This window comes from Limanda limanda, chromosome 15 (genome assembly GCF_963576545.1).
Source record: "Limanda limanda chromosome 15, fLimLim1.1, whole genome shotgun sequence".
NCBI classification, from domain to species: Eukaryota; Metazoa; Chordata; class Actinopteri; order Pleuronectiformes; family Pleuronectidae; genus Limanda; species Limanda limanda.
The window spans coordinates 9,372,199-9,398,833 of record NC_083650.1 but is presented as its reverse complement, the minus strand read 5'-3'; the positions used below and the strand labels follow the sequence as shown (position 1 = coordinate 9,398,833).

Sequence of the window (26,635 nt, the reverse complement as noted above, 5' to 3'; positions counted from 1 at the left end):
GCAGACGCTAATCAATAAAAACGCTATCATGATGGGAGGAACTCTCCAAGGTGCTGAAAAGTGTCCCCGAGCTCATCCGGGAAAGGAAACCGGGAGACACACCCGCCGGAGCCCATTGGTACAACGTCACGGGCAGAAACTACCCGAGCGAGGAAGGTAACTGAATTACAGATGGAAGGAGGAGGAGGAGGAGAGACAGAAAGCTGAGGATGCAGGTTTTGGTCCAGCACAACGCACAAGCGCGCACATCAGAAGCGGAGTGAAATCCAACTCCCAGTGGACTCCATCAGCTGGCAACGAGGGAGATGCGTCCGCAAGAGCTTTGACTCGACCCCCCTTTTGCATCCTCCTCCTCCTCCTCCTCCTCTTCCTCCTCCTCCTCCTCCTCCTCTTCCTCTTCCTCTTCTTCTTCCTCTTCCTCTTCCTCCACCTCCTCCTCCTCCTCCTCCCACCGTCGGCGAGGAGCATCCCGCACACTGATCGCACTCCGACGGGCAGGCAGGCTGCAGGCAGACGGGGCTGATTGACAAGAGCCAGACACGATGCTCGGAACTGCTCGACACGGGACAGCCGCGGGATTTACGGTGCTGCTGCACGCGTTGCTGCCGCCGCTGCTGCTGCTGCTGGCGACGCAGGCTGCAGACGGAGTGTTGACGGACCATCTCCTGGTCCAGATCCTCGAGGACGCACAGGATGAGGCGCACCAACTTGCAACACAACATGGGTTCCAGAGTGCCCGAAAGGTAGGGGTGCTCCACTGCCATGCACTGTACTCGCACCAGGAGCTTATAGGGTTGAGAAAACAAACATCTATTAATAATCTATAATTGCCAATCTACTATTTAAATCAAAGACTAAAACACGAGGCTGTTGGGCAACGTTTGTTTTTCTGTCTTATACCAGAGACAGTGACAGACAATATTCAGCAGTTTGCACAGAACAGAAGAGAAGACACCAAGAAGCTTGTCTGTGTTTTCTTTTGCTTAGACTCATTATACTTTTTCCCAATTTCATGACGTCATTCCTACTAAAATGCAGGTCCTATTATGTTGCCCATTGGCTTGCGGCCCATTGGCTGTTTATTCAACTATGCCCAGTCCATATTCAGTAATAGGCTATGTGAAAACAATGAAATTATCCAATGTCCAGAAAAGCAAAAGTACCCCTGAAAACCAAAAACAAAATCTATTAAAACCACAGGGTTTCTCTCATAACATGGAGTTTGGGATTTTCTATGTTTTGTTTTTGTATTTGTAGTCATTCAATCCCGTTAATGGATGAGAACTAGCTTGTTTATTTGTTGTTGTTTTATAACACGATTTCCCACCAAAAAACACACCTTTTCTCTCTCTCACACACTGAGTGCACAATGTATTCAATCATTGCTTTAAGTGACATACGTGGCCTTGCCAGCAGACATGGCCTTTTACTCACCTCAGACTGACAAACACATCACAGCATGTCAAAGACTCGTAACAAGCTTTTAATGGCAGACTAATAGAAATTATTCCCTGACATTGTATTTGTGTGTGTGTGTGTGTGTGTGTGTGTGTGTGTGTGTGTGTGTGTGTGTGTGTGTGTGTGTGTGTGTGTGTGTGACTGGCTTGTCACATGTCAAAATAAATGTTAAGGTGAAATTGGCTGGAGCTGTAGCCAGTGAGGCGTAGAGTGTCTGAGCTGCTGTGAATGAGGATTCCACCTTTTTTTGTTGTTTTATACCTCAACAAAAAAAACAAAACATTTCCAGTCTGTAACACGTCACGTTGTGATATCTGGGCCGTGGTCGTGCAGCATCATCACTCCTGTGATTGCCTGTTATTTTTCTTGTATAGGCTCCACATCACCCCCCATTCCCACCCACCCACCCACGCACCCCCATCTTCTGCCTCCCTGCCTTCCAGGTTATGTAATCGGCAGCTATATTTGTCTTGATGGGATATGCATCATTAAACAATGTCTCTGTGGTTTGAATTCTATCCTGTTGTTGCTTAATTAAGCAGGCAGGGACACAGAGCCGGGACACACGTACAAATGTGAGCACAAACAGAGTGGAGAGATGGAGAGAGACACATCTGTAATCAGCCAGTATCCAATAATAAACCTTAATTGCTGTAAGAAGATTCAATATAAGTGCATTATTTCTAATTGCTTTTCTCTCTCTCCCTCTCTCTCTCTGCATCACATAAGTGTTTGTCTACTGGGGCAACAGAAGCAGAATTAAAGAGCAGTGCAAGATAAGAATAATCCTCATCCTTCCACAAAAATTTCATTTTCACATTTTCACATTTTCACATTAGATGTGACAGGCGCATCTGAGAGCATTTATTTTTAGGTTGACCTGCACCCTGGTGGTTACTAAAGCATAAGGGGGTCTTTAATCTGTGCCCAGTGCCGGAGGGAAAGCTCTGGATGATGCGTCTCATTTCCCTGGCCTTGTGATTTATTAGGGTTGATTCCAGCATCGTTCTCTAGTGCCTTAAAATAGCTCCTCGCTGAAAGCCAGGGAAAGAGCGCCCCTATTCCCACCTGGAGGATGACCCTCTGTCCTTCTCCTCCATTTATATTCTAATGCATTGTTTGATTTGCCATTCTCACAGTGTCTAACGGCTGCCTCTGTGTTTGTACTAATCTCTGCTTCTGTACTCCTCATCCCTCGTCTTCCTTTCTTTTTTTTTAAAAACCAGCTTTCCTTTGGAGAGGGGCTCTATCACTTCTATCCTCAGGAGTCGTCAGAGAGGCGAAGCAAACGCAGCATCCGCAGCAGACAGCGGCTCCAGAAAGACCGCAGGGTGAGCATACACACAGAGATACACACTGAGGATAGCGCAGCGTGTGTTTCTTGCCTACATGTGCCCACAGCAGCATGGCTACCTCTTCACTTTGCATGACAATAGTTATTTTGAGGCGAGTATTTATCTTTAGTACAGCGGGAAATCCCGTTCTTTATATTACCATATGGAAGTTGGATGCACCTTGCAAAAAGAAATTAGTACATTGTGTTCTTGAGGGTCAGATGAAGAATTGGTTTTCTCCATCGTTCGGTCTTTGATAGTCTGTTTGTGTTAACGCTCCAAATGTGGCAACAATAGTCAGATACAAAAGGAATCAACACAACCACGGCAAAGTGAAACAGTTAATACATTACTGCTCTGTATGATGTCAGAGTCTGATTTCATAGTGATGTAATGATGATGTAATGCATAACTCATTTTCAGATCTAGGTTATATGAGCCTAAGGTCATGTCTACTGTCCAATAGGAAGCAAAGGAACATGTTTCCTGTGTAAAATTTATTTTTGAAATATATGACCTAAATTTCTGTCTCCATCATGACATCAAATATCATATGACATCATATGATACAGAATAATTTTCTGATCAACAGAAGCTTTGGATTTTCTCTCTGTTATTTGCGGAGATATCTTGCTCAGCTCATAATTTGGTTGACTTTGACCTTGACGTCTCCAACTCCAAAAGTGAATAATTTGGAGAAACCCTCCCAAATGGTGAGCTTTGAGTTATTTTGTGATGGGTAAAAACAACACCCTGCTAGCATGAGGCGAGCAGGGTAAGAAAGTGTGAATTGTGTGTGTGTTTACAGAACCTGATGATGTCACAGTCCCCACTCGTCTTATTGTCCTTATAACATTTATTATAGCATCTGAGTGGGACTGTTTCTTCTCAGAATCCTTGGAGTTCCCTTGTGACCGAGAAAATTAAAGAACTATAGTCGATATTGATATGTGAATTCAGGGACCGAAGAACGTCGTTGATTATTGGGGTTAGTGCTTTTGCGATAGTTAAATAAATCATTGCATGTTCTGGTCTTTCAGTATCAACAAAGAGTTATACTATTACAGATCCTCTGTGCTTTCTGACTTTCTATTCTGTCTTATCTCAGCTATCAAGGCAACTTAAAAGCTGCTGAGACGCCACTGATTCAATATCTATTTCTAAATATTGCTTTAAATGTCATTCCGATTCATCCTTCGAGACTTTCAGTGTTTTTATGTTGACGGGAAGCTGCTTATTCGAAGCTGATGAAGCAGTGCTTCATGACAAATTATACTAAGTCATATAATCATTAATGTTCTAATATCATATCATGCATTTATAATATCTTGTTTAAAATGTATCAACTCACATTAAAATTATTTGCAAGATTTAAGCTGTAACAATATGTATTGAGATGTGGTAATGAGAGACAAACATCTTTTATGAGAAGCTGCATTCATTTTATTACTTCATCTTCATTATTATTTTACAATCAATGAATCTGCTTATTTTTTTATGGTATTTAATCTATTCAAGGTCAGAAAATAGAAAAGTAATGTCCCTCATAATTACCCAGAGTGCTTTTGGGCAATTACTGTTATTTACAGTCCAGAACCCAAAGATATTCAGCTCACTGTTGATGTAAGACAAGGCCAAGCTGCAAATGATCACCTTTTTAGGCTGGAACCAGTAAATATTCTGCATTTTGGCTTGCTAAAAAATGCCTGAGATTGTTCACTTATTTTCAAAATAATCATTTTATCGACTTTGTGATATAAAAGATCTGGTGCGTCTTATCTGAATCTGAGCACTGGGCTTTCTGAGCTCTGCCCACAGTTGGATGCAGTGAAAGTGGAGGTCTCTGCTGCAGACAATCAACCAACCTATCTAATTGCAGTTGTGAGAGGCACTAATGAAAATAAATGCGCGCCACTCCACCGAGCTAATACAGCTAATGGAAGTGAGACAGCGTGGACACAGCGCTCGGGTCCACGGTCCAGTGCCGGGTTTTAATCAGATGCTTGACGTGCTCATATGCGACACTGCAGCTATTGATTTTTGTGCATCTCTCGTGGATGGATGAGGTCAGCGAGTCTCATTTAACGTCGACTGTTTATCATGCTGAAGTATCTCCCCAACCATTTTTCAAGATAGAAGGGCGGACGTATCTCAGTCTTCCTCATGTGGCTCTGTCAACAAGGAAGGAGCTCATTTGCTGCTCTAGAAAAATGTATTAGTAAAAAAGGTACAAAATAAAGGTTAAAAATAGAATTTCACAATTTGCTGTCATATATTAAGTGATTTTTATATTTTAAAGGAGTCGTTCAACATACTTACAACATGTCTGATTGCAGCACTGAATTCCCTGTAGTGAACTGGATGGATTGCTCAGTTTCCCGGGAGCCATGTTGGACTTCATCTTCCTCTACACTTACTAGTCCTTTTCCTCTCTTGGCCTTTTCCATCTCAAGCACTACATTGATTGCAAATGTGACGTCCATGTATTCACACATCCCTGCCCTCACCCCATCCATCTATCCTTCCAGTCATCCATCCGTCTATCCGTCCATCGATTCATCCATCCATGTATGATTCCTTCCTCCCATATTTTTTCACATGAGGTAAATGCATTCAAAGTCTGTTTGAGGCATATACAAGGAAGTGGGGGAGAATAAACACATGTGGAAAATAATACTCTTAATAATAATAATAATAATAATAATAATAATAATAAAAAAAGAAGAAATCTTTGTGAATGAGCAGTATACCTTGATCCTGAAAAGAATATGTCTGGGGGAAGAAAGGAAATAAGGACGAGGTGAAAAGAACGAGGCGGCCGTGGCTCTTTGATTTGAGGTGAACCGAAGCGTGTGAGTTGCGAGCAGGCAAAGGCAGAGAGTGATGGTGGTGCACGGGCACTGTTTGATGTCGTGAGTGGGCAGTGTCACATGCTGTCTCAAGGGAAATACCGGCTCTCCTGCCAAGTGATGGAATAAATGGATGATGGACGGAGTGTGTGTGTGTGTGTGTGGGGGGGTTATAATGTAAAGTGTACTGGCAGTCTCCCTCCAAATGTGAATTAAATGATGTGATGACAAATGTTACATGAGGCTAATTCAAAAACACTGGTTTCCCCCTCAGCGTTTCCAAATCCTCCAAGACAGAAACATGCAAACGGAGCTGTACTTTCCAGGGCCAGCTTGTTATTCAAAGGATTTACTGACTGACTCCATTTACACTGTGTGTTTGCCTCCTGATGGTGATGCTGATGCCGCTCGGCGTGTGCCATAAAAGAAAGATGTGGCTGAATAGGCTGTGGCCGCTTTAAAAGGCCGTCTTAAGTGCTGCTCTGCTCTCTTATCTGTGGCGGTAAACACAGCGGACAATGCCCGGTTCCCTCAGATGCACGAGAGTGAATTTGCTCAGGGATAAGCACAACAGGAACATGTAGTGGGCAGGAGCACGTTTTCAAAACGCAGCTTTCGAACTGTGAAAAGACGACATTTCTTTTTTATTAGCATCAATAACTCCGGTATGGAAGCGGCATTATAAGGATTTCTTGTCAATGAGGTATGGATTTATTTGTAGTGTTGAGAATTTCCTGTGAAATGAAAGACCGGCTTCAAGCCTTTCTTGTTAACCTACACACAAGCATTAAGAGACAGAGAAGGATATAAACCTTCATATCAAATCAATGACATTGATCTGTGACAAACAGATTGTTCCCTCTGCCAAGGAGGTTGTGTTTTCACCCCCGTTGGTTTTCTTTGTTTGCTGGTTTGTTTGTCAGCAAGATTCTGCAAACGCTACTGGAGGGATTACCACGGAACTCAGTGGAAGGAAGCAGAATGGGTCAGGACAAACCCCTTTAATTGTGTTTTGTGTCCGGATTAGGGGGCGGATCTCAAAAATCTGGCATGTTTGAGGGATATTTATGAGTTTGTGCAATTCAGTCCTAATAAAACTCAGATTGTAATGAATCTAGATGTGGTTTCATTGGGGGACTGTTGGGCCTTATCGGAGGTATGTGCTCTACTGGTTGGTGGTGGGTAATATATTTCACATTGAGAACTTCTCTTCAGGCTTGGTTTAGCTATTGATTACTAGAGTTGCATTTCCTTCACCTCCGCCTCACCTCCTCAGTTTGGTTACCTCGTCTGAATCTGATTAAATTCACTAACAACCTCACAGGGGACAGGGATTTCAAATTAGAATGGCTCGCGTTGATGGGCTCGCGTTGATCACTGTTGACCTCATATCTACTGGCAAATATGATGTCATGGAAACATTGGGAGTGTAATCTGTAGAAGAGGTAAATACAATATTAATAATGATAATCGCTCTGCTGGCAGTCCCCATGCTAATCGAGCACCTGTATTTACATGTAAAACATTTATCCCCGTCATTTACTGGGTCTGTCATAGCTTATCTTCAAGGTATTGTGGCAGCTTTCGCTAAGTATTTGTAATATAAAACACAGCTGTTCGTGTCTTAGGCATTTCTGATCGTAATTGCTGCAGCGTCTTTGCCGAGAATGTCGTCAGAGGAAAAACCATCATTCGAGGGGGCAGGTGAGTGGGAGTCTTGGCCCTCGGTTCTGGAGAGGATGAATAGCCCCTTTAATTTAAGGTGTTCTGCCTGTTCGGTACAGTAGAGCTGGGTTTGCTGATTTTGCGCAGAGAGCAGCTGCTGCCTTTGTCTCAGCCGGTCGCAAGAAATCCTTCTGTGTTTCCACTTTTATTTACATTTTCAGCTGTTCTGACCCTTTTGCTCTTTTCATAATCCCCATGTAAATGTTTTATTAGACTGTCATTTACTTCCAACCGACCCTGATCTCGCATTTCATTTTCCTTCTCCTCCAGGTGAAGAATGTGTTTGACCAAGACGGCTTCGATCGTCAGAAGCGAGGCTACAGAGATCTCAATGACATTGAAGTCAACATGAGCGACCCTCTATTCACCAAACAGTGGTATCTGGTGAGTAATCAGCCCGGCAGCTGCTTGCGTGCCGCCTGACCTTTCGCACCAATCCACATTCTTCCACCTTAATTACTCGGAGGCCAGGCATATTCCCCACTACTTTCTGAATCAATGTTGTTATTCATTCGTTAATTAGCCTGGCCAATATTGTGCGTGCCATCTCATTGCTGCTTTCATGCCGCTCAGTTTCCTCCCCTCTTGTTTCCCCAACTTGCAAGCGTGACTTTTATGGCACGGCAAGCTTGCTGTCATTCATCTGGCGTGTCCGATGAATGCGCCGTATCACTGACATTTACTTCCCCTTCCTCTCACCTTCCCTCTCCCACCCCCGAGCGGTCCTTATCTCCTGCCTCCCCTTCCCACACACACACACACACACACACGCACACGCACACGCACACGCACACACGCACACACGCACACACACACACGCACACACACACACCATGCTGACTAATTTCCTAATGGTGGCTCACCTGGGTACCATGAGTCATGGATGTTCTCCATGTTGTCTGAATGATTAGATAAACACAGGCCAGGCAGACGGAACCCCTGGGCTGGATCTTAATGTGGCTGAAGCTTGGCAACTGGGCTACACGGGCAAAGGAGTCACAATCGCCATCATGGACGACGGTGAGTGTTACGTGCTGTTGTTTTGTCCCCGGGACAAATTCAATTAAATACTTTGATCTTATCTGTTTAATTAACGACACCCTGAGGACTAACAACAGGCTACTTTCTAGAGTATGTGACGACTGGTGTGCTGGATTTGTTATGAAAATTATGTACTGGTGACTCACTAGAATAAATTGCCATTCAACAACTGCACACAATTTTAATTAATAATTGTAAATTAGACTTACTTTCCATTTTTAAGCCTTCAGTGTTGTTGATTTGTCTCAGCTTACATTTCATTAAATCTTTACAATCACCAGATATGAAGTTAGAAATGTATTTTTATCTATTTACTGTCTTGTCTTGTGATGTGAATAATGGCCCATTGCTAAATGTTCACAGCAGCAGCTAGTGGCAGAAAATCTTTCTGCAATATTGTGTCGTATAGTATATAACTTACTAATACTTATAATAAAAAAGGAAATGAGTAAAAAGTAAAGTAAAAAAAATAATAAGGCACACAGATCCCATGGTGACGCTCACATTTCAAGTTTAAAACCCAAAGATATTTAATTTATGATATAACCAGAAAAGAAAAGCCAACTCTTTTCAATCAACTTAAAGAACTTTTGGTTTGGCCATTTTCTTTCAATCAGTTTATTAATGTTGATTAATGTAGCATTGTTCCATATCCAGCGTTATCTGTTTGTTTTTGTCAGAATCCAATTCATTATTAAAACTGAACAAACATGAAACTTGGTTGTAACAGCGAAAAGACACTTGAGGTCATACTATCCTCTGTAACACATTCCTTATCATGCATAATCACTGATTAATGTCAAATTCACATTTCAGGCATCGACTTTCTACACCCAGACCTGGCATCAAATTATGTGAGTACCTTTGCGTTTCCAAAATTCCTACTTTCCTTCATTTGTTTGAAGTGCTGTTAATAAGTGAAGCAGGGGTGGATTTCATGGGCTCCACGCGGCGTGCCATTGGCAGTGACAGGTGCTTTCCGGGTTGCATTCACGGCTGCCGAGTCTCCTTGTATTCCTGGAGGACGCGGAGGCAGGCAGACGGCCAGCCAAGCTGTTTAATGTTAATGCACACTGCACTGTGGCAGGCACAATGGCAGGCCGATCTGTCACAAGCGGAGATAATGCCAGGGTGGTTGGCGCTGCATAATGTGATGCTCTATCTCCAGAATACTGATAAAACCTTAAAGGACAAGAGGTTCTGCTAAACAGAACAAGTAAATGCAGCGGGCTTAGTTTGATGGGACTGTAGAGTTTGCTGTGTCCGCAGTGGGAAACTGTATCGTTCTGTCGTTGAATCCAGACAAATGACATCTTGCACAGGATTTGATGTTGTGAGTGAGACTTTAGGTAATGTGCTACTTATCGTATACTTGTTAATATTGTGTTGCAAAGAGGTTTAAACACAATGATTCTGGATGAGTTTCCTCTTTCCCCATTGTTTAGCTTTTCCACATCGGCTCATGACCACAATGTGCAATCAGTTTAAATGTGCTTTTGAAAAAGAGTGTGTATTTGTGTGTGTGTGTTTTCCTCTCTCTGCATGTTCCTGTGCACATCCCACCAGGTTTGCCTGCGTTTGCATGTTTCTTGCCTGTGAAGAGATGCGTCCCGGCCCAAAAATAACACTCGGCCTCAGCTAGGGTGATGCAGGAGCATGGTCTAGATGGATCCTGCTGTGCATAGATCTGAAGTGGTGTGCATGTGTGTCCCTCTGTGTGTGTCCCTCTGTGTGTGTGTCTGTGTGTGAGTGAGAGTGCATGCAAGAGAGAGACAGAAGCACTGTATGTACTTCTATTTTGTTACCCGTCGTCATGGTGTTTCATAAAGATCTCCTACTCCCAGCTGAATAAACACATGAAAAATAGAATATATTTTGAAATCGTGTGATTTTTTTTCTTAGATCAGAGCTGATTGTGGGTCTTCGCCTGCATGTGTGTATCTTCTTTTGAAAGCCAAGTGTCTGTTTATGAGATAGTGGGCTCCGTGTGTTTCTGTATCTACCACTGATGTGATAATCCTTCAGTAGCAGCCCGTATGATACATTTTGACACGGTGAATCAATTTTGAGATTGCGTGTCCTGAGATGAGACATTTCTAAACTTGCTAGTTTAATTTCATGGTATGTTTATCTGCTAATGCTTAAGCGGTCTGAATAAACAAGTTCACCTATACAGATTCTAGTTTTACACTACTGAGTGATATAATGGAAGATGTGCTGTATTGCTTATATCCAGCCTTTAACAGATCACAGAATTCAGATGGTGGCAAAAAAGACAATAAGATAAGTGGAGTGTGATCTGATTCTTGGACACAAACTGTAGTCTTTCCGTTTCCACACTTATAAGCACATGATCAATCCTAAATGTATTCGGCTTCTACATTATTCTAAGGATTTCTTAGTAATGGCAGCATTAATCAGGGGATGACCTTTTTCTTTTCCCTCTCAATGAGAACCGTCTCTAAAGCAGCTGAGGTGTGTCATTGGGTTTTACGCCCTGTGCGAGGGATACGGCGTAGCAAATGTAACTCTGTACGCCCTGGGATGTTACCATGACAACACATTATGATGTCACATTACCGTGAAGTTCATCTCATGTGTTGCTGTTGTTTGGATTATATCTGTTTTCACTGTCTATTCTTCAAAAGTTAGCTTGGACCTCATTTTATAGTTTTTTTCTTGATACTTAAAAACATCTGGAGAAGGACATTCAAGGTCGCATTGTAGAGGAACCCTGCATCAGCGCTCCTAGATTATAGATAAGGTTATCAGCATCAGATAAATGGCCGTTTATTCCGGGCCCGTAACAAGGCAGGAATAAAACACATTCAGAACATTAGAGGCAGTGACTGCATGTTGGATATTTGCCTTTTGGTTGTAGAAAACTAAAAACCTAAAAAGTAACACGTACAAACCAGTAGAAGTTCTATGTTAAACAATAGAAAAAATAAATATTGAGAATATCAGCCTTCAAAGTCGCTTAAGTACTTCACAGCTGTACTTAAGTGGAGTAAATGCACTTTCTACTACAGTGGAAAGCTTTTTTAATTCTACTTTACAATGTTCCATCAAGCTGATGACGTCCCCCTCATCCTCTATATAAATAACATTTTTCACTATATCTGAAACTAGACAAACAAGCCAATGATGGCTTCCGCTATAGCAGCATTGAGTCATGGCTCTTTCCTGTGGACGGACGAGGGTTGCTGGGGAAAGGTGAGGAGGCTGACGCTGGGCACCATCCATTACCCGGTACCTGGTTGCTCACAGGACAGCGGAGGAAGAGCAGAGTTTGATTGATGGCAGGAGATATGAGGTTGAGAAGCGCTGCCAGTGATTCATGGACAAGCCTCATTAGGTCATTTATTACTGAGGCTCAGCACTTTTCACTCCAAGTAAAGGAAAAGGGAAAATAACAACCCATACATTTCTATTTCTGATGTGAGCAAAAACATGTTTTCTTTCAACTCTTATATAAGAAGAAAACATAGATAAATAAATAATAATAAATATCTTAGACTGTAGAAGTCGATGCCAACCCAGGCCACCCTGTTCACTGCTAAATTTGTCAGTAACTTTGTAGGTAATGTTGTATGTTCACTTTCATATGAGGGAGGTTATCAGGATCACAAAATACAATGATCTGGGTCTGACCAACGATAGCCTTTCTGAATAATCTCGGCAAGGTACAGCCATTGATGAACCTTCAAAAATACAATCGGATACCCGTATTGTAGTGCATACAAATGAACATGGTTAGAAAGTTAAAAAGAGAATGAGGTAAAGAGTTATCTCAAATGTTCAATTATCTTTATATTCTAGTATCAGACGTATCAAACACTCTCTCACATACACATTCACTGAAATGGGATACAACAGTGTGACGGATAGTGTCTCTGCCTCACCTGGTCCCCTTACTTGCCATCATGTTGCTTATTTTACTGCATTTAGCTTTGTCTGTGTCTAAAACGTTATCACATAGACAATTCTAGATGGTTGCTATGTGCATTGTCAAGCATGGATTCTGAGAGAAAAAGAAAGAAAGAGAGAAAAGGAAAGACAGAAAGAGATTCACTCTTGTTCAAATTATATTCACCTTTCTATTTATGGCCACGTCTACTTAAACAATCGCAGAGCTACGAATCTCTCTCCATGGCCACTTCGTCATGCAGCAAGCATTTTGTCTTTCCACTAGTTACCTGCTCCACGTCCTCATAATTACAATGTTTCTCCATCGGGTCACTAAGCTTTCGCTGTTTTGCTTTCTCCCTGTCGCTGACTGAGTCATCTTGTCTAAATGCCAGCGAGCAGGGCTGACGGGCCGGAGCATGGAAACAGCCCCCAGGATTGATCTGGTGTGTTCGGGGTGTGTGGCTTACGAACACGGCTGTGGCTTCTCCGTGCCCATGACCGCACTGAAGCACCTGTTACGGGCTACTGCAAAGATAAATAGCACTGCAAGCCTGAATGTGCTTTGGCAGTGAGTTAGAGAAAGACAGGGCAACACGTATAAGACTTTCCCAAGTGTGCGTGTGTGTGTGTGTTCTCCAGATATGTCTGTTCTGATAATTATGTTGACTGCATTAATGATGTGTCTGGGATATCTGCTTTTCCGCTGCTGTTCGTTCTGATCCTATTACTTTTGGCCATGTGGAATTATTTCATTTTCTCAGCTTGAAATCCCTGCTGTGATGACACATTATTGCAGCATTGCCCCGGAGTAAAGATTTGTGACTATATACAATGGTCACATCATTGTTCATGTGTACTATTTAACATTGGGAGTTTATTACGTGAATCCAAAACAAATGTATACTAGTGCAATTGCCCTGGAATCAATCTTTAAAATTTTAATGAAGTTCATTATATTGAGGTTTTGTTGAAAATGTTGCAGAAGTTGCTTAACGTTAATGGTCATTTTTGAAAACTGCAGCTGGAAGTGTTGTTGACCTAAAGTTTTGTTTTTCTGGGAGTTGTTTCCGATTTTTTGGTTGCTTAAGGAAGATTAAATATTAAAACACCTCGCATTACAAATTATTAATTCCAGGGCTGCTGTATTAAAGTAATCAATATTTTGGGAAATGTAATTATCTGCTTTTTTTTTAGCACAAAGTTACCAGAGACACTCCACACTACTACCAACACTTCTTAAAGTTCTAAAAAACTGAAATCCACTCTTTAGAGAAGGCCGACTGTCTCCTCGGCATTACAGATATCGGGAATTGAATCCGGGATATTCAGTGTTTTATATATATTTGCTCGGGAAAAACCAAGCTTGAAAGTGGGACAATCCTGGATAAACAGCTGGTCACAATATGTTTTCCCCTGTTTCCTGTGCTGAGCTAAGCTAACAGCTGCATTTAGCAATAAAGTGAGTAATCTTATATCAATCTGGTCCATTAGACCGTGTTAGTTACTGCTGAATGTAACAAATAAACTATAAGCAGCACTTTTCATACAGCAAGTTACATTTTTGGACTCCAATCACCCCCAGCAGGTGCATCCAGGTGATAAACAACTCAGGACTTCATCATGAAACGCTTTCCTCTGCAGTCTCTCCTTCTGTTTTTCTGCCTAGCTGTTGTTGTTTTGGTAAATGCATCCATTTGGTCCTTTCAGAATGCCGACGCCAGCTACGACTTCAGCAGCAATGACCCGTTCCCGTTTCCACGCTACACAGACGACTGGTTCAACAGGTAAAGCTCACTCATCCAACCCCTGTTTACATACGTTCTTTGTTTCTCTGTGCATGTGTACGCCCTGCCTGAGTCAGGCAGCTTTCCTACTATTGATTTTCTCTCAGCCTAGTTCCATTAAGACATAATGGTGCAGTATAAACATAGCTGTTGTCCAACCCAACACAATAGAACACATAATGGCTATTTTTTAGCCGCTCACTTGGAGGAGGTGAGGTAGATAAAGGGGGACTAACGCAAGTCTCCTTTCAGAGTAGCAGTGTCCACAGTGGTGACCTGCTGTCTGATAACGCCTTATCTGCCTCCCATCTCCCATCACGCTGGGTGATCCACTGCCACCGCAACACATGTCCAGGAGAGAAACAAAGAGAAATAAATTCTTCCTCCGCCACTTCTCATCTGTGACTCCATCTGCTTAGACGTGTTAGTGTGTGTGTGTGTTAGTGTGTGTGAGGGAGTGAGAAGGGAATATTTGGGGTTGCCAGTGTAGCAGTTGCTGACTGTCGGGCACAACTCGCTGGCTAATCAGCCGGTTGTTATAAATAGCTGCCTGTCTGTAGCAAAGCATGCTGGGAGAGAGGGGTTGACTCTCTGCAGTGTCCCAGTGGGGGAGCCGAGGGATGGAGAGATAGACACACGTCACATGGTACAAGCAAACACCGATATGTGAAAACACTTTCCGTCTGGCTCGAAGAAATTACAGAAAAACTAAAACGATCAATCTTTCTCGCGGTCCATGAGCTAAAATAATCTTCAGGTTTCAGAATTACGGATTGTTTATGCTAATTTTAATAGATTTTTGGCTCCAAAAATGCTAAACCTTTTTTATTAGCAATTCCCTCATTCTACTCAGACACAGGGTCAACAAAAGCAGCCATCTAATCTGTGAAATCTTATCTCAGAACGTGAACCCACAATATATCCCCTTGTAAACAAATGTAAATGAATGCAAATCCTGTGTTTTCTGCATCTCTGTGTCACCAGTCATGGCACACGATGTGCGGGAGAGGTGTCTGCTGCAGCCAACAACAACATCTGCGGCGTGGGAGTCGCCTACAATTCCAAAGTGGCAGGTGTGTGTCATATTAAAGCAGGGTATTGGACAGTGAGAGGAATAACAATGAGCCGACAGTGATGATAGCAAACAACCTTTGTGATTATGGTATGATGGAAGGATCAAGGGTATGATGAGGGTGATTCATTCCGAGGGGAAACGCTGTGTGCGGCAGAAAATGTAGGTATAATATTGTGGAAGGACAGATCGGCATTGGTTGGGATCTACTCATAGCATTACTGTTCAGACAGAGTCCACATATAAAAAAAATTCTGCAAGTAACACGGTAGAAATAAAAGAATGTTTACAAGGGTTTAGATGCTAAAAATACACAATATGTAAAAGTGGTTTTGAAGTGCAAAACACAAAGTACAGAAATATTAATTTCTGATGGAAAAGGGATGTACCCACGATCGATAAGGCTCGTCGCTGATTGGACGAACACAATATACATCTTTTGAACGGGAAGGAAATGCTGCCAAACTGTGTTATTTTATTAGTAGCAGTAGCAATAATAGCACAATAAACCAACATTAGCCTGAATTTTAATGTCGGATTGATATGGAGATCTTGCTCCATCAGGCATCAGGATGCTGGACCAACCCTTCATGACTGACATCATCGAGGCATCGTCCATCAGCCACATGCCGCAGGTTATTGACATCTACAGCGCCAGCTGGGGACCAACCGATGACGGCAAGACGGTGGACGGACCCAGAGAGCTCACGCTGCAGGCTATGGCTGACGGCGTCAACAAGGTAAGGGCGTTTGTGGATGGTGATCTAGACATGCAGGCAGTTTCTGTTAGCTCCATTGGGTATCACCTGACCTTCTCTATTTGTAGGTTTGAGCTAACTGTCTCTATGTGATGGATTGGCACAGACTTTGGCACAATGAATTGTAAAAACTTTGGTGATCCCTGGATTCCAGTATCGGGTCTCTTTAGAGGCTGTCCATTCATCATAACATCCCATAATGTGTGGCACTCAGCTCCAATGGAATATTTTTGTATTAGCTAACCACAGAGAGGTTTCAGGGCCTCTGGAGCCCAGAAAGGCATCAGTCCGGTTTCCTGCTCAGGGACACCTCGGCAGGGTTAAAACTCTCCAAGGTCTGCTAAGGGGGCTAAAATGTAAGCCCTCTTGCTGCAGTCATTTCAGACGCAGAGACACACACACACAAACGTACCCACATAGAGAGTTGCCATGCTTACAGTGCCACTGCCAATTTCTTGCTCGATTAATCCACATGCACCATGTGCAGGTGTGCGTTGCTCTGAAATGACCCTCTCTCGGGCAGGGGTGGCTGAGTAGGAGCAGCAGTGACTGTAATCTCTGATCATGTAAACACAACTAATCAAGAAGCCACTCTGCAATCTGCCTCTTGGATTCTAATGATCACTTATAGAAGCTTATGTTGGCTGAAGATGATGGGCACTGTGCAACATTTAGAATTAAGCATGTTGTTCAATACTGAGTCACACTGGGAGCCACTACATCTGCATTTTAGAGGTAATAGTAGGATTTTTCGAAGAATCACCTTTGATTTTAGTATGACAAAGTGCACGTGAAAAATGAAAGTGGTGTTTTTGGCTTGTGCCGGCTGAAGCTCAGTGAGGCTCAGATCTTTGCAAGTAGAGAGACAGAAATAAGCGCGATGAAGTGAAGGACACAACACTTCTCCTCCACTTGATCCTTTGTTCTATGTGGGAAGCCGTCGGCCCCTCTGTAGAAACAGGTGCGTTTGGTGGAGAGGGCACTGAATGGAGCCAGAGTCAGATGTTTGGTGACTCAAGGCGTTCCATCAGTGACTATGATGACTTTTTACTGTGTGATTCCATTTACATGCTGCACTGCAACAAGTATTTACTGACAGGACAAAGCACGATTTAGTTTGATTTAAAGTATCCGTTTACCTGATATTACTCAAAAGAATTAAAACAATCAGGGTCATCATGTTGTCTTTAAAAGAACAACAGCTCCTCTATCAGCTGCTTTTCTAGGTAAGATCTACCTTTTATGGTCCTACTGGATAGTGTTAACGATATCATTATTACGATGGTTTACTTTAAAAGAGATGGGCGCTTTTACTCGCTCAGTGGGAAGTCGAACGAGGCACTTCACTGATATTTATAGAAACATAACACACAAATTAAACACCCACCCTCTGAAAGGCAACAAAACCTGCTTCCATCCTGCAATTCCTCCAACAGAGACACATAAACACACTAATTCATCAATCATTTGAAAAAAAACATTAGGTAATTTTGAATGCGACGATCTCAAGGCAACATCACCATCTTAACCTAGAGGCTGATAAACTGAATGTCTTTGAAATCTATTTACTGATTTGTTTTCCAGTTGCTTTATCTTTGTTATCAAGTTTCCTTTTTTGATCAGTTTGACTTAGATCATGTCCATAATTCACCCTCTAACCCACACTGACACCTACTGGATAATTACACTCCAAATTTCCAAATTCCCAGCTCTCATTTCGACCATGGAAATCCCCCTCGTAATAAGCAGAACTGTGACATATTCTCAATCCACTCAGGATGACAATTATCTTGTTTTAGGGCCGCGGAGGCAAAGGCAGCATCTACGTGTGGGCATCGGGAGACGGTGGTAGCTATGACGACTGCAACTGTGACGGTTATGCCTCCAGCATGTGGACCATCTCCATCAACTCAGCCATCAATGACGGACGCACCGCCCTGTACGACGAGAGCTGCTCCTCCACGCTGGCCTCCACCTTCAGCAATGGACGCAAGAGGAACCCAGAGGCTGGCGTTGTGAGTGTGTTGAAGTCAAACCATCTTCTTTTTCCGTTGGTCTATGCACTCAAAGATGACTTGTTTCTGTGGCCTTTGAACTCGCCTCTTTGTTCAAAGATTGAGCTGTAAATAGCTTTCTGTTTGCCCTGGAAGCAGTGCATGCTGGGACTTTCAGGAGATTGAATGAGGCCTGGGATAAAAGCCTGAGAAGCTGTTTTACTGTAATTGCTAGCTGGTTGTGAAAAACTGTTTCGTTTAAGGTAGAGGAACAGGTCTAATTCCCTTCCATCCAGGTGCATCATCAGAGAGGCCGCCATTCTGTGACTACCAATAGAAATAATTGGAAAAAATTCTTTATTGAATCATTACTAACTATTTATTATCGTTGGTTCTTGTTGCTGGAGATTTATTTACCCAACAGAGTATTTGTGCCTCTTAAAGTAAACACGTTTTTTTTTTATACTCCCAATATCATGACCTTTTTCTTGTTAATTTAAACTATATTCCCATGATAATACAACTCTTTCATCATAATATTATGACTTTCTTCTCAATTACAACTGTATACTCATACTATTATGAAATTGTTAGCAAAATATAAAGAATTTCCTTTAATATGGCCCTACTACTCATGCCATGAGGGAAGACCAAAGAGTTTATTTTCTGTTTTTGGTTTGTGTTTGGAAAGAAAAGTTACAAATCAATCAAGCGAATCTGGTGTCTGACCTCAACGCACACAAATGGACTATAGCTGTAACCGGCTCAAAGCTACCTGAACATTTACCTGGGGAATCGTTTCACCAGCAGGAGTTCCCTGAGAAAAAGGAGTGGATGAGTCATAAGAGTCAAACAGAGAGAAAACATACCATCCATGAGGCAGCTGAAGCTTGAAGGATGAGGCTCTCTTCCTTTTATTGAGGACAGATGCCAGACACGGATTGTTATTGTTGGGATAATGGACCTGATGTATTTGTCTGCTTCGAGAATATAGACTGACATTCTGCACAATGCTTTAGAATTTTCCCCGTGTATACGAAGAGTGAGCGGGGTTTGTGTTTGTGATTATGCAAATCACCTTTGGCTGTTGACAGAGCCACAGATCTTCCCTGGGGTTCCCCGTCTAATTGCAGTCAATCTGTTATCATTTCTAATTAAGAACCAAATTAAATGAATAGATGCCTATTTAGGAAATATAAACACAACTTGTCGGCCAAGGTGTTTATATAGCAATTCAGCCAATGTACACAAGTCCCTCTAATATATCCTTTCCTTGATTTGTTCTAAAATGTACACTGAACATAAAACAAGGATCATGTTGGTCGCTTTAAATGCTTTAAATACGTTATTACTATATATTAGGTATAATGTTTATCAACCGCAGAAAAGGGGTATGATTTGCTGTATTTTTGGGGAAGAAAGTGTGAAGTTCTTTATGAGGGAGAGTGAGTGATGTATCTGGTGTCTGAACTCTATCTTTACGAACAACAAGAGCAGAGAGCGTTTGTCACTAGCAGCTCCCACCATCACTTCGATCTGCTGGTTTACTACAGCAAAGTAATGGCCTGTCATCAAACAATATAAACGTGTTGTATAAAGTGATAAATAAAGTATGGCTGATATATTGAGTAAACAGGACACATCTTCACTGGACAGATTAAAAATGTATTTACTTCCTCTTTCTTGAACATTGCGAGATAGGGCGTTTTTCAGGCATATCTGAGGTTCTTATATATACACAGCAGGAATACAAAGTGACACATAATCACCCACCGCCTTTATTTTCATGGAGCACCTTATTAAAAATGCATGTTTGTTTGTTTCTTTTGATTTCAGGCCACTACAGACCTGTACGGGAACTGCACGCTGCGTCACTCCGGCACATCAGCAGCAGCTCCGGAGGCAGCCGGTGTATTCGCTCTGGCTATTGAGGCTAAGTATGTGTTTTACTGCACCCTCCACCTGTCATAATCATCATTATTGATTTTGACACTCCGTCTGTATAAAACATTATTATATCAGCTTGTTCAACTCGGCTTAATTTTACAATGACATGCTTTCAGCCAGTAAATCTAGATAATCTTTGATTTGAAAGAGCACTACTCTTTGTGCTATTCATTCCTGAGCTGCCGTTTCTTCCTAAGTACAACTTAGAGCTTTCATGTGGCATTGATTTCTTCATCTGTCAATCTCCATCCTGCAATCCTTTATTCTCATTATCTCTCTGTGCGTCCACACTTCTCAGAAGCACAAATCATCTCACCGCCTTCCACCAGATAGCATATTTATCAAACATTAAGCTGAATGAAAAGTAAAACAGCACTTATTCCATCGCCCACAAAGTACAGACTCACTGTGCTGGTGCCAAGGACAGAAATCACATTTGGAGCCCTCTTATTTTTATCTCAGTACAAAGCTGAAAAACACAGTTTATATTGTTGAGATGCGCTCAACGCTTATAATTTATTTATCACTGCACTTCCCATATGATGGATGCTGAGACACTGTTCTGGATGATGAAACACACCACAGCACTTGATCGTCTCAATCTGATGAAAACTAAGGTCTACGATGACGACACCAGATCTGATGATTTTATAATCCTTGTGGAACAGAAAGAAAATGTAAACACATGCCAACTTAAATAAACCCAGCCACACATTATAAAACAAATATGTGAAATCTAAAACCTGGAGAACTTTTCTTCTTAAATCCCTGCGGAGCGCCGTTCTCTCCCCTCAGATGCTTCATTTCTCACATTAGAGGCTGACACGACTCTGCTGCCGTTACCTAACACCAGTGAGCAGAGTCGAATAAAGAGAGACTGTTTGCTTTGCACACACAGTAATGATGTTGCCGCTGGGAGGAGCAGATACTCGCCCTGTCCGGCCGCAAATAATCACGAGGCTGTTAGGACGAGTGCACTGCCTTTTTACTGCCCAAACACACTTGAGCCGTGCAACAACATCGGCCAGCGGGTCAGCCAGAATAAAGCCGTCACTTCACACAGTCGAGATAAGGGAAGCACGGACAAAGGCCATAATCTTCCCCATATACAGACCCGATGAAGTTTATATAATGAAGCAAATATAATTAAGGCACAATCATGAATCAGAGAGTTTCTATTTGTTCCTATTAGCCTGTCTTACAATATTATCTCTTCTCCATCACTCTGTCCTTTATCCCCTTGTTCCTCTGCCCTGTGAACGCTCATGACCCCAGCCGGGACCTGACATGGAGAGACATTCAGCACCTGTCTGTCCTGACCTCCAAGAGGAACCAGCTCCACGACGAGGTCCACCAGTGGAGGAGGAACGGCGTGGGCCTGGAGTTCAACCACCTGTTTGGCTATGGCGTGCTGGACGCTGGGGGGATGGTGAAAATGTCCAAGGACTGGAAAACTGTGCCTGAGCGTTTCCACTGTGTAGCTGGATCCCTTCAGGAGAACCAGTAAGTTACACTTCCATTCTTTTTTTACTATGGATATTGCATTTTACATGTAAACATTATACTTATGCTGCGATCTCACACTGTCCCTACCAAGATGTTGAAGGGAAACACAGCCGAGCATAAAAGACACACTCATCTAATTAGTGGGGAAATCCTAATAAGGCCTAATTCAATCAAACATGTGCAATGGGAGTGTCCACTTCATAACCCTGCGATATTTAGTTAGGCTGCTCGGCCTGTCTGATTGTGCTGCAGATTTGTAATGATTTAGTCTCGTAGCTGCCGCTGTGCGTGGGACGGTGCATTCGTCTTCTGTCATCTGAATTAGATTTCTGCCAAAGACATTGGTAAACACCCGTACAAAAAAATGTAGCAAAGTCGTTGGTATCTAGTATCCTCTCCTTTTGATGACGTTTCTCTAGTTTCATAAAAAATATGAAAGATGAAATTAAAGTCCCCCTCCACTCTGAAATGAGATTTGCTTGTTGTTTCTTCTCCTGTGTTTTTTGACCTTCTCTCTGCTGAAGGATGCGTGTGTGGAGTTTTTCCATTCTAACCTTCAAGAAAGAATAACAATTTTTTTTATTACATATGAATGTTTCATTACAATAATGTTACCAAACCTAAAGGAGTGAGTCAGTCCAAAACTCCTTCAAGACAGTTCTCAAGCATTTTAGCAGAACAGCAGATTTTCATTTTGCAGCTCAGTACCTTAAAAACACCAGGTGATCATATCATAACTAGTTTGGAAGCCAAACATGGTCCTACATGCTCCTATGGAAGTGTGGCATGGAAACCTGAAACATCCAGTGCAGAGTGTTCAAAGACATCTTGGGTCGAGTAGTTATACGTCCATACATACATGACATTGGGCGAGAGGCAGGATACAGGGCCTACATTCAGAAAAAATATTTTATTCTTAGGTAGCTCATCCAGTCTGTGTTCTCCCCTCTCTTCATACTTCAGCTCAATACCCCAAAAGATATTATCAAAACAACAGTGATAATTCTCCACTTGTGTTGCCACAGTATTTTCTAACAGAGCACAGTCTGCATCTGTGATGTGGATTCTATTATAATTAATTCATGAGGCCTTTATGAGATTTTTAACGTGAGCTTTCTCTCGTTCTATAACATTAGAGCTCGATCTGTCTCTGGATGTTTTGAATCCATTCAGTCTGGCCTCTGCTAGATCTCTGCTCTCATCTTTCACCGCTGCAGCTGTGGTTGTTGCATCCCTCTCGTCGTCGTGTCCTCCCCGTGTCCACACACATTAGGGGAGCTACATCCTGTCTCCCTCCCTGCATCTCTCTCTCTCTGTAATATGGGCCTCCCGCCTCCATCTCTGTCATCTTTTTCATTTCCACTCTCACCTCCTCTTTATCTCTCCCCCCCTGTCCCCATTTTGCATGCCAAACAAGGGCTGTCCTATCCATCCATCTATCATACCCCCCGGCTTCAAGCTCCCGTGTGCGATGCTCTGTGGTTTCCTGTGACTCCCCCTCTCACTCGCTGTAATTACAGCACCATAAATGGTCCAGTGTGGCGCACCCTGGAAAACACTGTCAATTAAACTGACTTACAGCCAGGAAGGGATTTCAGGTGGAAGTGTGCGTGTGTGTGTGTGCGTGCGTGTGTGTGTGTGTGCGACCTAACCCCGGAGCGCTCACATGCATTGTGTCAAGTGTCAATGTGTTGGTGAAGATAAAAAAGCAGACTGAATACGGTAGGTCTGAGTATTTTTTTGCCACCGTCCACACCTCAGTTTTCTCATTTCGTTCTCTAATCAGCGCTCGACAGACGATGCAGTCACGACAACACGATGTGAAAGTCTCTCTTTATAAGTGTGTGTGTGTGTGTGTGTGTGTGTGTGTGTGTGTGTGTGTGTGTGTGTGTGTGTGTGTGTGTGTGTGTATGTGTGTGTGTACCTCCCCTGAGTGCAGTGCCGGATAAAAAAGGAACATCCCCGAGGAGTCATATGGTTTTATTGCATCCTTGAGGACAAAACATGCAAATGTTGAACGGAAAGGACTTGCTGTTGTATGCGTTACGGTTGTGGTTATACACATTCAATGATCATTCAGAGTTTTGTTGCATTAAAGTATAACATCATCTCCCTGCTCCAACATAGAAAAACCTTAATTATGTGAAAGAATAACTGCTCATTAAGGTGCTGTTTACAAGGGAGAATGCGATGTGTTGTTCAAGCTATTTTCTCGAGCTGTGCAGCACAAAGCTGCGTCGCCGGCTGTGTCGTGCTTCTCATCGGTTCACTGTTTCCACAGCAGCACCGCGGGGCTCCTCCTGCCTCTATTGTGGTGAAGATATAATTATAACAAGCCACCTCTGATGATAGTGTATCACCAGAGAAAAGCAATAAACACCAGCATAGCCGTGCTCGCAAGCACTCTGCTCAGCACTGATCTGATACCGCTGCTCTCTCTCGCTGGCTGTGGCTTACTTAGCTGGAGGAGAACTTCTGGTTATGAGCGGAGCTGTCGTGCAGGGCCCCGGTGTGGGGAAGGGTTTTTAATCTTTGCTGGTCCTGCCCTTCACAGGCACCCCGACTCAAATTACATATTTAGTCATGTCACTGCAGTGCTCGCTCTAAACACACCTGTTTGGAATGTTTGCTTGGCTTGTGTGCCACCACTGCTGAACAAAGAGCTGTTGAACATATCACTTGTCCAAATTGCACCAAATTTGACTCTACACTCCCTAAGGCCCTTAACAGTACAAGTGCCAAGTGTGAAGCCTGTAAGATGAACGGTTCTTGAGATATGTGAGCCACATACAGACAGACAGAGATTATCTAGAATTAGTAGATAGATTCACTATCATACGTTCAAATTTACTGATGATAAGAATTAAATTAAAAAAATAATGACATGGTCCTCGAACTGAAGGTTCGGCGGTTCGATCCCTGTCTTCTCCATTCCCCAGGTGTCCTTTTGCAAGACACGGAACCCCTACAATTGCTCCATCTCATAGAGAGAAGTGCTGCACATGTATGAATGTGTGTGAATGGGTGAATGGCACTTTGAGTTTGCGCAACATGTGAGATGTGAGTGGAAAAAACAGATTCATATTTGGTTATGTCAAATTTCTCAGTGAGCGAGCAGCATGTACTGGGCTGTGAAACTCCCACTGGAAATGGTTCTGTTTTTCTGGGAATAGTAATTTGCTTCATCAGCTCACCACTGGCCTCACCTCTCTGCGCTCAGCATAGAGCTCTATTAATCATTTTCTGAGGCCGCCGCCGCACCACCCTGTCTCGCTCGTTTTCTTTTTGTCTCGTCTATGTTGTCTCTTCTCTTCAAACTCCCCAACCCCACCCTCCCCATTTCCCACCGCCCGCTATTTGCTTTCGGCCTTTAATAATGTTATTAAGCCTCTTTAGCCTTTGGTCCCCACCCCTGCCCCGCTGTGTTCTCCTCAGTCTCTCTCTCCGTCAAACAGAGAGATGAGTACGACAGGGCGTTTCTCCACTGACAGAGGAGGCTGCTTTCACACTCTGTTCTGTTCATTGTCCGAATGAAATGAAAAGAATCTCTTCATGCAGCTGAAATCAGGGGTCGTGCAGTTTATGAACAAAAAGAAGCAGATTTACTACCGAGCAGAGAGAAAGTGTCGACTATATAATAACTTTTTTAAGTTTTAAAGATCTATCTCAGGGGCAATGAGGCATTATATTACAGAGGTTAAACTTTCACTTATAGTTTTGCTGATGGCTGTTTCCAGCCTCTCATGCAACAGTTATCACTTTTTCTTTGTTTTATATCCATTTAAATTTGTTGGATTCATTTTCTAAATAAAACAAGGGGAAGGCACAGAAGGAAACAAACAGGTGGAAATCCAACAGTTCAGGGAAAACAAAGCAGGATCAGAAACACAAAGCAGACGACTCGACAAAGACTGAACTGAGGAGTTGACTTAGATACAAACTCAAATAACAGCAAACTCACAACAGCTGGCGGAGGACAAGCAGGTGAAACCGATCAGGGAGCAGCAAACAATCAAGACTGGAGGGAAACACACAAAGGCAGGAAGGAAAGTGAACAGAGACACATGAGGAAGATCAGAACGACAAAATAAATAGGGCAACACCGAATTAAAGACAGATAATATGACAGATGAGAATTCTATTTTCTGATTGAGTTTAAAGTTTGGATAATTTTCAGATTAGGCCTAAATTATAAGCCACTTCCCTTGTGTATTGTGAAGAGCATTATCCATCCATTCCTCCATCCATCCATCCATCCATTATCTACACCGCTTAACCTTAAAAAATCATTACCGACCTATGATTCAATAGATATTAAACATCTGTCTTTTTATTAGATCTGTGTGCTACATATATGATGGTAAATTATGTGACAGGAAACCATAAAAGACAGATGGCATTCAAATGATAGAGAACTAGTGGGAGAATTATGTGGCACCAAATATAAGAAATGTGTGTCGTCGACTAAACAACTAAATATTTGATCACCTCCACCAGTGATAAATCACACCATGAAGCAGGCAGACTGAGAAGGGAGCAGGTTCAAAAAGAGCCTTGATGGGTTGGATGGTTCGATAGGAAAAGTGGGTCAAGTGCAGTATTTACTTGGACGTTGAAAGGGGAGCGGGGCCGGTTGAAAGTAGACTGAAAGAAAGGGCCGTTCTTTCCTCTGCTCTCACAGTGTCAGGACATATCGATATTTGGCTTTTCTCCATCTCTCTGATACATAGTCTCAGTTTTTTCTAATCTGCTTCTGCTTTTCCAGTAAAATCCAGTCTGGTAACAAGGTGGTCCTACACATCACCACAGAAGCCTGCCAGGGGAAGGACAACTATGTCCGCTACCTGGAGCACGTCCAGGCGGTGGTCACCGTCAACGGCACCCGCCGCGGAGACCTCAACCTCAACATGACCTCGCCCATGGGCACAAAGTCCATCCTACTGAGCCGGAGGCCCCGTGACGACGACTCCAAGGTGGGCTTCGACAAGTGGCCCTTCATGACCACCCACACCTGGGGCGAGGACCCGCGCGGGACCTGGGTCCTGGAGGTGGGCTTCCAAGGGGAGGAGCCACAGCGCGGAGTCCTGAAAGAGTGGACTCTCATGCTGCACGGAACACAAAGTGCCCCTTACATAGACCAGATAGTTCGTGATTATCAGTCCAAACTCGCCATGTCCAAAAAGGAGGAGCTAGAGGAGGAGCTGGATGAGGCGATAGACAGAAGTCTGAAGAGCTTGATGAGTAAAAACAACTGA

The 26,635-nt window shown here is 42.9% G+C and overlaps 1 protein-coding gene across 1 annotated transcript; it reads left to right on the top strand.

The window, feature by feature from the left end:
• Positions 1-542: 542 nt before the first annotated feature.
• pcsk2 (proprotein convertase subtilisin/kexin type 2) lies at positions 543-26,635 on the top strand. Its single transcript, XM_061087552.1, has 12 exons — positions 543-743; positions 2,685-2,789; positions 7,637-7,750; positions 8,278-8,386; positions 9,224-9,261; positions 14,027-14,103; positions 15,088-15,176; positions 15,740-15,915; positions 17,733-17,948; positions 19,764-19,864; positions 21,150-21,377; positions 26,146-26,635. Exons 1-12 carry the CDS (start codon positions 543-545, stop codon positions 26,633-26,635), a joined length of 1,944 nt encoding a protein of 647 aa, XP_060943535.1.